This window comes from Hypomesus nipponensis, chromosome 1, assembly GCF_054491055.1.
Source record: "Hypomesus nipponensis isolate SF chromosome 1, ASM5449105v1, whole genome shotgun sequence".
Taxonomy (NCBI): domain Eukaryota; kingdom Metazoa; phylum Chordata; class Actinopteri; order Osmeriformes; family Osmeridae; genus Hypomesus; species Hypomesus nipponensis.
Window position 1 is genome coordinate 10,317,029 of NC_140361.1, and position 13,242 is coordinate 10,330,270.

The 13,242-nt window shown below is 45.1% G+C and overlaps 2 protein-coding genes across 2 annotated transcripts; both read right to left on the bottom strand.

Moving 5' to 3' along the window:
• Window positions 1-379: 379 nt before the first annotated feature.
• On the bottom strand, window positions 380-10,277 carry cenpi (centromere protein I). The gene is made up of 20 exons (XM_084699074.1): window positions 10,052-10,277; window positions 9,526-9,663; window positions 9,262-9,380; window positions 9,052-9,159; window positions 8,840-8,888; window positions 8,682-8,728; window positions 8,214-8,303; window positions 7,964-8,095; window positions 7,704-7,853; window positions 5,749-5,869; window positions 5,385-5,476; window positions 5,022-5,139; window positions 4,687-4,751; window positions 4,159-4,268; window positions 3,450-3,585; window positions 3,148-3,272; window positions 2,528-2,576; window positions 1,804-2,019; window positions 1,325-1,366; window positions 380-1,027 (listed from the first exon to the last, which is right to left on the bottom strand). Exons 1-20 carry the CDS (start codon window positions 10,212-10,214, stop codon window positions 878-880), a joined length of 2,220 nt encoding a protein of 739 aa, XP_084555200.1. The 5' UTR covers window positions 10,215-10,277; the 3' UTR covers window positions 380-877.
• A 408-nt stretch (window positions 10,278-10,685) lies between these two features.
• On the bottom strand, window positions 10,686-13,107 carry tmem35a (transmembrane protein 35A). Its single transcript, XM_084699075.1, has 2 exons — window positions 12,910-13,107; window positions 10,686-11,977 (listed from the first exon to the last, which is right to left on the bottom strand). Exons 1-2 carry the CDS (start codon window positions 13,027-13,029, stop codon window positions 11,615-11,617), a joined length of 483 nt encoding a protein of 160 aa, XP_084555201.1. The 5' UTR covers window positions 13,030-13,107; the 3' UTR covers window positions 10,686-11,614.
• Window positions 13,108-13,242: the final 135 nt, after the last annotated feature.

Here is a 13,242-nt window from a genome sequence, read left to right on the forward strand (position 1 = left end):
ACCCTATAAATGGTGATGTTCAGAGTGGGGAAAGAAAAAACAAACAGCACTATTGAAAATGGAATGTTACTGGCGTGCAATGAATTCTGCTGCACCCAGCATGTTCCAAGGTAGACGGGGAGCCAAGGGCCTATTAACTATCCAGATGGATCCCTCAATTACGGGAAAATGTTGTTTTCCAGATGGTTGAGCCGCTGACTGCAATAGATACTGATCATTTCCCCTATAATGAATTCCTAAACAACTGATGTTTTTTTTTATAGAAACAAAACTCCCAATTTCATTAGTACAGAATGCTTATTCCCAGATGGCAACATATTTTCACTGTGGAACGGCGCAAGAACCTGACAGCTGATATTTTGTCTTTAGACAGACACAAAGGATGCTGAAAAAAATCCTAAGCGCATATTTATTCTTATTTATGTGCAAGGATCACAGCAAGTACAACAAAGGTTACATATACAAGAACAACATAAATCACAGTTAACAAATTGACATGCCAACTACGTAATAAAAAAAACAACAAACATTAGGAATGAAGCAGTTCTATTTACATAAAAAAAAAAAGAAAAACAAACAAATAATACAAGGCAGGGTTATAAAATATGTACATATCCTTACAGTGGTCCCTCAACCCTGGTCCTCAGGACCCACTGTCCTGCATGTTTTAGATGATTCCCTGCTCCAACACACCTGATTCAAATGAATAGTTGTCATCAGGCTTCTGCTGAGCTTGATAACAACCCATTCATTAGAATCAGGTGTGTTGGAGCAGGGAATCATCTAAAACATACAAGACAATAGACCCTGAGGACCACTGCTTTACAACATATAAAAGATCCAAGTTCTTGTGTTTCTCCTCAAATGGTTAGGCCTGTTATCTGGCGTTTGCGGGCTGGCTATCTCCCTGGCTCAGGTTTCTTTCTGCTGCGGGGCGCCGGTTGATGTTACTGTGGACAAACTGTCTGAGGCCCTCCAGACCATGATTGAAGAGAAACTCCAAGTACCAGTCCCAATGTTTGCCATTCTACATCCAAACACACAGGAAACACATGTGAAACACACAGGAAACACACAGGAAACACATGTGAAACACACAGGAAACACACAGGAAACACATGTGAAACACACATGAAACACACATGAAACACACATGAAACACTGTACTGGCCATCAAAGACATATGGTCCTGGATCTCTTGTAAAAAAAATAAAAATCAATAATAAATAAAGTCCATCTAACATGAATGGCACACTTCAAAATGCATATCCGAGCATTTACAGTAGTCTATTTAAAAATGAATTAATAAGACCTCGGTAGTTACCTTTATGGAATTGAGGTCCATGTCTCTCCTCTCTGGCCAGCACTGATAAAGAGAGAGAGAGGGACGGCAAAGGAACATAAATATTCATCGCTTCCTCTCACCAGTAAATCTCAGAAGAACAGAGCAGGGTGGGTGTTGCGGTCGGACTAGAAAAGGTGCGTGTATTATTAAACATAATGAAAACTGAAGTCTCATGCAGATCCCATGAATAATAAAATCAGATTCTGTATTAATGGATCTTCTATGAAAGATACATTAATACCACATTCGTCACTCCTTCGTCTGGGCTCAAAGTTTATTAACCAAACTGGCACCGCCCTGTCGTGCCTCCGCGCTGCCACCAAACTCCCCCCCTGGTTTGCATTGACAGACGCTACACCAAACACAACCACCAAGACATCATACAATGTCTTATCTGCTTAACAGCGACACCAATCTCAGGGGAGTGAGCGCCGTGAGGGGCGAGGCACCAGACAGACCTGGTGGTGGAAGTGGATGGCGAGGCTCAGGAAGGCTGGGTGGTGGATGAAGTCGAAGCTCCTCCAGTACTCTGGTACTTTGCTGCGTGCCAGCACGGCCTCTGCCATCTCCAAAGCCGTGCCAGGCAGGAAGGTCTTTGAGTTCCACAGAGAGCCCACCATGGCCAACAGATAGGTGTTGAAGTCCTTGTATGTCTGTCTGCTGATATGGAAGGCCTGCAAGAGGAATGGAGGGGACGAGATAAAGAGAGAATAAATAGAGATAGTAGGATGGAAAGAGAGAGGGAGACAGGGAGGATGGTGGGAGAGGAGAGAAGGAAAACGAAAAAGAGAGTGGAAACACCAATGTAGATTGAAGGTTGGATACTGTCTTCAAACATCAGGTTCATTCATTTGGATGTTTGAGCATGTTAACCAATTTGCATTCTGAGGACCAGACCTATTTTTCTTGATAAAACAGCCTGACATTTGAGGTAAGCATGGCAGTGTGACTTGCAAATGATGCTTAATACAATGAACCTGCCATACTAAATCTAGTCAAGGCAGGATTTGGTTTCAGCAAGCAAATAAACAACTCTCCATTAGCCTAATAGTTCTGTCCATCTCAAACAAGGCTGCAAACAAAATGGCCATGAAAACAGCCTTGTTAGACCTGCTTGTATATATTATACAACTCTTAGATGTGTAAAATAACACAAACTTTTGTATGGACACATTTGATTACCTTCATCTGCTGATCTTGACTCTTGGCCGAGGTCAGATTATTCTTGTACCTAAAGACAGGAGACCAGACCTCGGTGAAGGTATGCTTAAGTAAACAACATTGTTTATTCCTGGCTTGGCTAAATGTAGCCTTCCATAGCCCCCACAGCTGGATGAATAGTACATTGTCAGGAATGAATCAGTAATCCCTGCTGCTGCGTGTATTGAAATATGTATCAGAGAACATGTTTAGCCTCTTAGAAGAAAAGCCGTTTTTTTCGTTTTGGTTTGTCAGGGTTTTCTTTTTGCATGTTACACTAGGCTGAGTGGTTCCATCTCACACTGGGACATGTAGGTCAACATACAGGTCACACACCTGGAAACAGAGCCATGGACAGACTCCCACTGCTGGAGCATGGAGCTCACATTCAGATCAAACATTCAAAGAGGCTGAGGACCTTCATTACACTGAATCAGAAAAGCCCTCTTACAGAGCAGAGGTAGGAGTTATTTCGGCTTATTTTGCCATCAAATATACATCAATGCATTTGGTGTTACATGGGGTAGAGTGGTAGAGGACATGTTGGGACATGTTAGGTGGTGTGACATGTTGAGTGGCGTGACACGGCCCTCGTCTCTCACCTGACCATGATGTGGGCCAGGCGGTCCACGCTGACGGGGTCTGTGGCCAGCAGGGCGGGGTAGAACACTCCACTGGGGGGCAGCACCACCAGGGGAAGACTGTACTTCAGGAACATGTCACACACCTGGAGGAAGAGGAGGGGAAGGGCGTGCACACGCACGCACGCGCACACACGAGGAAATAAGAGAACCATAGCTAACTGCCCAGAGTTAACCGTTCTCTTTATATTTGAAGACGATGATTTTGTAGGGCCTTGTTGCCAGGCTAAATGCAGAGTATCCCTGGGCTCCAGGCTAGTTACCGTCTGGTAGAAGTCCAGGACGTAGCTGAGGAGGAGGGAGTGGCAGCCCTCCAGCTGCAGCCCTGCGGAGGCCAGCCTGCCCACGAAGCACACCAGCTCCATGACCGAGTCCATGAACCCTGACAGGGTCATGCTCCTGGAGGAGGCAGGTCGGGGGGGGGGGGGGGGGTTAGTCACCCCCACACACACACACACACAAACTAAACCCTCATCCAACAGCAGAGCCAATGCCATCACAGGGAGAAACTGAATTCCAGTTATGCCAGGGCTGACTGGCTACTGGAACAATCAGAAAGAACAGAACTTTGCCCTTGGTTCAGAATTTCTCCTTCAGCAGCACACCTCACTAATGCAATAAAACAGGAAATAACCAAATCAGCGGAGGTGCACTGCAGTTCATTACCCAGAGTTCCAGAGGACGGGCAGGGGATAGGGGGAGGTTAAGAGGGGTGTGGGTGAGACCACCACACGCCACAGCCATTGATTACCACACAAACCCCAGAAAATTGTTTCTCTGTGGTAATAGGCAATCTGTGGATGAGGTTTAAAATGGTGAGGCGAATAAAACGTACTGGACACCCCATTAACTTAATAGAGGAAGGGAGGATTGGCATATGGAAGGCTCAGGAAGACAATCCAAAGGGAGAGGATAAGGACGTCTAAAACAAAGGCGTGCAGAGTGGGGTGTGTGCGTGTGTGCGTGTCTCACATGGGGGTGTGGCTGTTGAGGCTGATGTCCAGGCCGTCCTCCAGAGCATAGACAGAGTGCCATGTAAGCCACTTCAACAGCATGCTGTTCAAACAGTCTAGCACACTGCACTGTGGAGAGAGGCGTGGGACAGGTGTGTTAGAGGTGGCAGTCAGAACAAACTCAAACCACTGAACGATGACTGAAACAACTGGGAGATATACTATACTCTGTTTTAAACACTGTTGTGGGCAATACTGTGAATTTACTGGGTACACTTTTATCGTTACTGTGTATACTAGTATTATTATGTTTATATTGATCCTTTGATGTTCATTTTATTGGGACTGCCGTGATATCTGAATCTTCCTTCGGGGCTGAATAAAGTTCTATCTAATCTAACCATCTAAAAGGAGGTCGACAATTTATTACATACTTTTAAAAGAAGTAACAGAAATTGCTGAATGGTAATTTAAGGTGGTAGAATGATGTTTAAAAATTGCGTTTTCAAAAGGGAGGTGGTGGGGGGGGGTTGTCTGTGCTGCCTACCTTGAAGGAGAGAGTAGAGGAGAAGAACAGCTGCATGAGCGGCTCAAACAGAAGTTGGTTAATACCTAGAGGGGGGGGGGGGTCGACAATCCACATTAGCACCACAGCTACCACAACTCCACAATCCTCCATGCAATCCCCAACACATGGCAGCCAGTGTACAGCACAGTCTGCCAACCGCGCACATGTCTGCCTGCCTGCTATATTTCAGCAGTTTAATTAGGATAGAGGGGGGGGGGGTGGAGGATGTGGGGAGGGGGGGTAGAGAGAGATAAGAGTGAGAGAGAGAGAATGAGAGAGAGAGAGAATGAGAGAGAGAGAATGAGAGAACGTACAAGCGCTGGGCACCACGGGGATGTCACTCAGCAGGCCCAGGATCTGGGGGCGGAGCAGCGAGCCGTCCCAGACGCTCAGGAACTTGTAGAGGAAGGCCTCTGTGCTGGTGAAGCCCTCCTGGGCGGGAGGAGACAGAAACATACGCATCTCAAATGAGCGTTTGACTGTGGCATGACTTATTAACGAGCTGTGAGTGGGGGCGCGCGGGGGGGGGGGGCTGAGGATAACATGCTGTGACAGATTCGGCTCACACAGAACATGGGTGGTGGGGTGGGCAGTGGGACGGAGGGAGGGAGGGACGGTGGGCAGGCGCTGGGGGCCGGGAGGTTGTTGGGAGGTGGGCGAGTGTGCTCCCTGCTCACCTGGAGGAAGTTCTGGGTGGAGAGCAACATTTGGAGGAACTGCAGCACCTCGGACGAACTCTGGGAGACCCCGTCACTGCAGAACAGAAACTCTGCCGGAGGGAGAGAGAGAGAGAGAGAGACATAGAGAGAGAGGGGAAATAAGAGAAGAGGAAAGATGAAAAGGTCATGGGAATAGAGAAGAAAGGGGGGGCGTGAGTAGATTGTTTTGTACAATTTTGACACGTCTAACTTTTCATTCTTTCCTAAACGCTTCCCACAAAGAGATCCTTTGATATGCCCACGCCTGCTTTTGGCTTTGAGGCGTTTTTTTTCTGGCTGCTTCTGTGACGGGCAATGTCACAGCGGCGTTTGATGCGCTCACCCTCGTGAAGGGCGTGGCCCAGCCAGTAGTTGAGGCAGAGGAAGGCCGAGTCGTCCTGAACACAGTCCAGGTAGTGGAGCGCCAGGCTGGAGCCCAACAAAGAGCCCATCTGGGCCGGGAGCTGGAGGGGAAGAAACACATGAACAGTTAAACCCAATTCATACTTAGGTCGCAGACACTTTTGGAAAGGTCACCGACAGAAATGACGTCACGGTCGACACTTTTAACGGTCGCTTGGAAGTGTCGCCTACCAGGAGAAATTTCTACTGGCGCTGATGTCGTCACAGTGAACATTTTGAATTGTCAGTTTTTCCGATCAATCACCTAGGCTACGAAGCGTTAACAATGTAACCATAGCTATGAATGTAACAGTAAAATTATTCAATTTATGTCACGCGAACCTTGAGCACAGGCAACTGTTTGCCGAAGTATAAAGGCAGCAGCCTGAGTGACACGTTTTTTCTTCCATCGGCGACCATTTCAAAAGTGTCGGCGACATAAGTATAAATTAGGCTTTAGTGAAGAAGGGTTAAGGAACTTTCACACACAGACACACAAACGGGAGGGGGGGGAGGGGTGTCAGCGTGTTATCTGTGCCCACGCTGATGAGCATGACCACTCATGCTCATGTCGTTGTTTTCACCGAGTGGGCAATCGATAAACCTCTGAAACAGTTCTGTCTCATCCAGTAATCATAGTGATCAGCGTGGCCATGTCTTCTGCATCAGTCAGACATTTCTGTGTCTATTGTGCATGAACAGCTGCCTCGCAATATGGTAACTGGCCTATAATAAATATATAAATCCAGAAGAGACAGGCTGTCGACGGACACGGCTGAGTCCTCCCATAATTAAGGAGCAAAAGGCAGTGTTCATCTGAAGCTGGGAAGCTTATCACGAGGGGAGGGAGGGAGGATGTGGGCGGTCCTTCATCATCCCCAGCCTCACTCATGGCTTGTCTCCCTGTCAAGAGACTGGACTAGCTGATATGTCAGTCTTGCTTTTGCTAGGGCCTGGGGGCCAGCTATAAAACCAGCAAGTCACAACGCTTTGTTGCACATGTTGGCTCCACACACTGTGGTGGTGGTGGGGGGGGCGGGGTGATGGAGCATGAAGCATAAATGTCCTTAGGCCTTTTATAAGAGATTTATTTGAGTTTGTCAGGTCAACGGCTCTGCCAAGCAAGCAGTGTTTGAGAGGCCGCGGTTCTTTAATTGTTGACACTTAATAACTTTTCTGATGCAGCTCACACACACACACACACACACACGTCCCTGTTCATTTGTTCATTAGTCTAATGACTCACGGGGATAAACAACTGGGATGAAGTCTGTATACTGAGCAATGACACATTTCGTACACAAACAACAGAGAGAAAAGCTCATGAATGTGATGGATCAAAGCAATACAAATGAGGCCTATATTATCTTCTGTTGAGCCCTGTCTACACTACATGGTGACACACTTCCACCAAGTGGCCGTATGGTGACATTACATGTCTAGGCACCCTTTTGAGCAGTGCAACTTAGATAAAATACCACATCCACCCTTCTTAAGTGCTCATCTACCAGCTGTGCCAGACTAAGATACATCCAGGAATGAGCAGTGGGTGACTAACCATGCAGCAGAGAGAGAGAAGGCCATTTTGAGAGGGCCAGATAAAAGCCAATAGGCTAGGGAAAGAAAGCAAGATTGGGAGAAAGAGACAGGGGGGGGAGGTGGGGTACAGGAGGAGAGGGCCAGACATTTTTACATTTACATTTAGTCATTAGACATTTAGCGGACGCTCTTATCCAGCGCGACTTACAGTAAGTACATGGACATTCCCCTGAGGCAAGTAGGGTGAAGTGCCTTGCCCAAGGACACAACGTCATTTGGCACGGCCGGGAATCGAACTGGCACCGCTCAGCCACCTGACTCCCAGACAGATGAAAAGGAAAGAGAAGGCAAGCTGACCTCTATGTGGTGGAGGTGGTCCAGAAGCTGTGAGAAGGAGTGGAGCTGCACCAGGGGGAGAACCTTCCTGCAGGAGAAGGAGGACGACGGAGGGGTGGCCTGGCTCTGCACTGCAGGGCTTGGGGACGGCAGCTCCAGGTGGTGCAGTTTCTATAATAGATGAGGAAGTGAGCCTGCTGATTTTGATAACACATTATACCGTCATTAGTATTGAGGAAGTGCAGTACGGTGCCATTGACAGGAGGATTTGCATGCGGTACCCTTTTCTTGGAGTTGGTCTTGTCTTTTGCGCCGAGGGTCAGGCCAACACCTGAGGTGATCTGACTGTTGGCCCTCCTCTGAACGACACCCAGCGCTGCCTTCCAAGGAGCGTTGTGGTTTTTAAACCCACTCTGAAGGATTAAAGAGCATGAATGTCACATGCGAGCCGGATGTACTTGTGGATATAGTGCGGAGCTACATCCACATAATGCCAGGCCCTCGGTGATGGTGAGTGATGGACGTACTAACCCTCATTCGCGATGGAAGGGAGAGCGTCACCAGCTCAGGGCAGAACACTTTGTAGAGTGACAGCAAGTGTGACAGGAAAGGCTGCCGTCCCTGGAAGGGAAGAGATGGGAGAAAATGAGCGGAGAGCAATGAAACATGGACGCCTGTTCCTTTGATTGATGTCAGTAATCATTCATGACAACTACAGATAATGGCATCGATGGAGGATAAAGTGTTTATGGAAATTATGCACTGGGTGATAAACAATAAGTCAGGCTTTACCCTTCATGCAATTCATCATATTTCAATTATAGAACAATGAAGAAACAGCTGCATCTGCTAGATATTTGTAAAAACTGACAAACTGTAGAAACTTACTTACTGACATTACCCACATCCAGCCAGGCCTTAAAAACTAAATATTTTATTTTACTCCCATAGATCAATATGTACTGCCTTGATTTGAATATTGATGAAAGAATAGTTTACCATCTTAGACTGAAGCTCCAGTAGCTTTCTCACTCTGAACTGGCACACTGTAACAAAGATAAACAGGTCAAGATATCGACTTGATGCATAGCTGCAGGAAAAAGGGTGAAAAACCCACAATGATGGGATAAATGTGTTGAACAATTAACATCACTTACCACTTTCCCTCCTGGTCAAAAGGAATAGCAGGTGACAGATAAAGGGAGACTGGGGAGGAAGTAAAATATATTTATTTTGGAGGGTGCATTTGACATTTTTCGAATGGCATAAGTGCCCAGGTGGTTGATATGCTCTCAATCAAGCATGAATCAAGCATATACCAGTCAGTATAATCACAGACAGCACCACCAGGCATCCCAACTGCACTCACCAGATTGTCATCTTTCACAAAGCTGAAGATGAAGCCATAGATGGCCCTTAGATGGTCCTTGGAGTCAATCATGTCAAAGACAGTCAGGACCCACTTCAGGAAAAGAACCTGGAGCAAGCATCCAAAAATTACTTTCCAAAAATAAAACAATGCTAAAAAAAAATGTGTGTGTCTTCTTAAACCCTTACACCACATAGAGGTGCATTCTACCTGTGTGCTGACTGGTATCTTGCCGATGCACAGCCATGCCACCGCTCGTACAACAGCCTCCTGTGGGACCACTGTAGCAGGGATCAGGAACTTCAACACCCGGGCACACGGAGCACTCCCTTCAAAATGCAGAGTAAGCAGTGAAAATAAGCACTGTAACGAAATGTTCTGACTACCATATGGCCTAAGTTCAAGGCTGACCTGCCCTCTTAGCAATATCAGAGTCCACAAATGAAAATCAGTTGAAGATGATGATACACTCACCCATGCGAAGACTCATGACAAACTCGAGCATGACAGAAATGGCCTCTGGAGGTAGTCCTTGACTGAGGCCAACTCTCTCGACATGCACCAGGTTCACCTCCAGCATATCATTGCCTTTAACTTGGGTACCTGCCTCAACTAACAGACGCAAATAATAAACGAGTTAAATCGTTCCATCCATGCATTTGTTGATGTTGGGAAGTATCTAGCCTACAGAAAAATGCGATGCAGGCAACGTTAACTTTAATAGTCGTCATCTACCAACAACAACAACAAAGCTGTCTCAGTAGCTACATAGCTACTGTAACTACCAGTACCAGTACATTGTTTAAACATGACATCAATCATTCTCTTGGCAGTGAATAAAAGAAGCATGCTAGCAAATCAAACTAAACACAAACCAGTAGTGGACCTTAACTTATCTACCCAGCAAGCCAAGATGAATGTATGTAACGTTAGGAAGAAGTGTTTCTGTTTCTTGCTAGCTAGCCTAGCTACTGCATGTTGTTGACCGAGCATGCCCTACCCTCTGAAAAGTATTTCAGGGCAAGCAGAAGTGGATCCTCCGCCTCATTCTTTCTTCTTTTGTTCTCTGCCACTCTCAAACTTCCATTACTACGACCAGAAACAGACAAGTCCCTTTCCGACGACGAGTTAACTGTTGAACTCGATCTAGATACTTTGGCCATTGCTACATAGCTAAAAACACAATCATTCGGCGTCCTTCCAGGCAGTCATTCAAACAACTCAAATCTTCCGCGCGACCGTTTGCTCTGCGCAAGCGTAGTAGACTCCTTCCGTGGCGCTCTGGTTATTGTAGTTCTGAAGTATTTAAGAAAGCCTACAACTATTTCGTTCTTATTCCGCTTCGTTGTCTATTAACGTTAACCATAATGAACAAAATGGCACACTGTTTATCTCATCCACAATACTTTATTTTGCTCATTTTGTTTTACAGAAGCATTGTGAACCCTACATTCTTTACTTCACATGGCATCTGAATAATGTGATTCTCGTTTCCCTTGCATAAAACAAATCTAAATAGCAAAAGACCAATCTGTAAGTATAGCCTATATGGAACATATGGTAAGACATATGGTAAGTGAATAACCCAGAGGTATAGATGATCATACAAAGATTCATACTTTAGAGACATTAGAGAAAGACACAAAGCCAGGTTCTTTATTTGACGTGTCATTTAAAAAGCAGATGGTCTATTGTGCCAATTTTGATCCTGGCACTTGATGCAGCAACTGTCCCAAAGTCTCTTCCACCTTCATAGATTTTATGAAAATGTGATAGCAATGACAGTTTTATCTTCCACCAAAGCAATGATTCACTAAACAGTAAGCAGTTGACAGTTCTGTTTTTCTTTGAGGAAAAGGGGTAAGGCGTTCATGCAGTACTATCAACAAGAAAAACTAGTGTACAAGAAAAAAATGGCTTCACAGAATACTACATTTATTTTAATACCTTATTCATAAAATGTGATACTGTAATTGAAGAATCAATATCAAATAAACCTCTAACACCTGTAATTATTTTGAACAGTTATACAATTGTTGATTTCTAAATTAATCATGCTGTGTGACATGAAACAGAATCATTTCATAGAACCATTCCTATCTAAAATGCAAACAGTACAAAAAGAAGATAAATCTTTAATAGTGATGAAATCAGAAATTGAAAGGGATATTTCCAGAACACAGAAAACACACATCACATTTTCTACGGTATATGGATGAATACATTTTAAATAAAATAGTACAAATAATAGAATAATAAACAGTGATTAGAAGAGATTCTGGATGGGCAACTGTCTTAAGAGCTGAGTTCACTTCAGTTGCCACATGTAACGATAGTCCACAGTAATGGATAGAATATATAGGACTTCAGGTTTTCAGGATCAGTGCTGGGGAACAGGGCAGGGGACACCAATAACCAGTCAGCCAAGACAGTGTAACAGGGAGTGTGTGGGTATCACTCTTCTCAGCGACTGTTTTCCCTTTGAACCAGAATTGCGACGATCCAAAGAAACACACAGGATTCCCTTTGCTGTTGCTCTGCCCAAACTAGAAAAGTGGCCATATTAAGACTGTTTGACCTTGTTCTTTTCCTGAGCATTCACGTGTTCTTCCCTGCTCTCCTCCCTCTCAGGCCGATCCTCACTCTGGCGGGCGATAAGCAGGCGGCAGGTAAGCAGAATACCAAAGACTAGAGCATGGGCGTATCGTTTCAGGGGGTCTCCCACTAGCTGGTGGAAGAAGAGGACAGCTAACATGACCAGCAAAAGTATAAAATTTGCCACGTCCTTTGGTCTCCCTGGCACTAGGGTCAGGACCACACCACAGCCCACTTCCAGTGAGCCGATAATTTTACGGAGTAGGACAGAGCTGACGCCTATCTTCTTGAGACCTGGCAACGCCTTGGCGTAACTCTTGTAAGCTCTTTTCTGAAATACAATGACAGCATTATTGAAAATGTGACAGTGTTATTGACAAACATGTGAAAATACCTCATCAGTAGGGAGGACTATAGCCTTCAATTTGAAAACATTGGTCCTATGAGTGATAGAAAATCTGAGCCTGTCCCTTTAATTGTGGGCCCACTATGGGCCATAAAAATTGTCCTTGATGTCGTTTAAAAAAATGTGTAGGCACATTTTAGGAAGGTGCTATTCGATGTGGGCAAACAAACTAAATAAACACAGTGGTCATGTATGATGTGTTGCATAGTGAGCTACAGAAACATCCCGAAAGCGACTAAACATCAGCACCGACAGGTGCAGCACAGAATTTGCTCGAATGCGCCGCCATTGACGTTGTTTGCTCTATTGCACTATTTTATTAATACCCTACATTTCTTGTCCTAATTTCCCTAAAAAAAGAAAATAGATAACCGTGTAATCGTAAACAGTGGTCTAATTAACAGGCTATCAAACGTTAGAAACTGAACGACATTCATTCATGTAGCCTAGTTTATGAATTTGCAGATTATGGGATGACTTTTCTGACTGACCACAGTATTCCTGTTTTAAAGGTAGGCCTATATTTAGTTATTTCTAGTGCAAGAGTGACACCAGTTTCAATAAATAATTTAGCAAACAAATTATGGACTATTCATTAGACAGCCATTATTGCAAGTCTCATTCTATGACGAGCACGCCTTCAATCCCATGTTTTATAGGCTGTCTCAAGATGACCATTTTTGTCTACATAAATCCTCCTGCACGTTATATTTTGGGGCTTTAGCATGGTCTCTTATGTGGGTCAGCATCGTTCGTCACATTATTAGAGCATGAGAGCTTTCGCGGCTACAGCAGAACAATGGCCTTTCCTGTCAGAAGCACATGCGATTCGTTGCTATAGTCTTAGGCCTACTTACCATCTCACTGTATGCATCTTTGCTCAATCGTGGTGTAAGCTTAATGGTACCCATGAAAACAAAAAACAGACCAAGAGCAAAGGAGAGTGCCACAATGGTTATTGTCCTCGGTGAAGCCATCTTCCTGTGTGTGTCGCCGCCAAGCTGCGCGTCAAGTGCCCAATGCACGCTCCTATCTGAAAGAGTGTATTCTTTCTATCCTATGAAGATGCGAAAGGGGGATGGGCTTCTGGAACACTGACAAATATGGCGACATGGTTGCTTTGCTGGGTCCTGGTGTTCCATTTCAGTAACAGATTGTGATAGACCTAGATGCAATTGTACATCTGAGGT

Coding starts and splice junctions, on each gene's coding strand:
- cenpi (XM_084699074.1), bottom strand. CDS start 10,214: ATGGCCAAAGTATCTAGATCGAGTTCAACAGTTAACTCGTCGTCGGAA. Junction 9,664..10,051: donor CCTGAAATACTTTTCAGAGG/GTAGGGCATGCT, acceptor TGCGTCTGTTAG/TTGAGGCAGGTACCCAAGTT. Junction 5,870..7,703: donor ACCACCTCCACCACATAGAG/GTCAGCTTGCCT, acceptor CTTCCCCTCCAG/CTCCCGGCCCAGATGGGCTC.
- tmem35a (XM_084699075.1), bottom strand. CDS start 13,029: ATGGCTTCACCGAGGACAATAACCATTGTGGCACTCTCCTTTGCTCTT. Junction 11,978..12,909: donor AAGATGCATACAGTGAGATG/GTAAGTAGGCCT, acceptor ATTGTATTTCAG/AAAAGAGCTTACAAGAGTTA.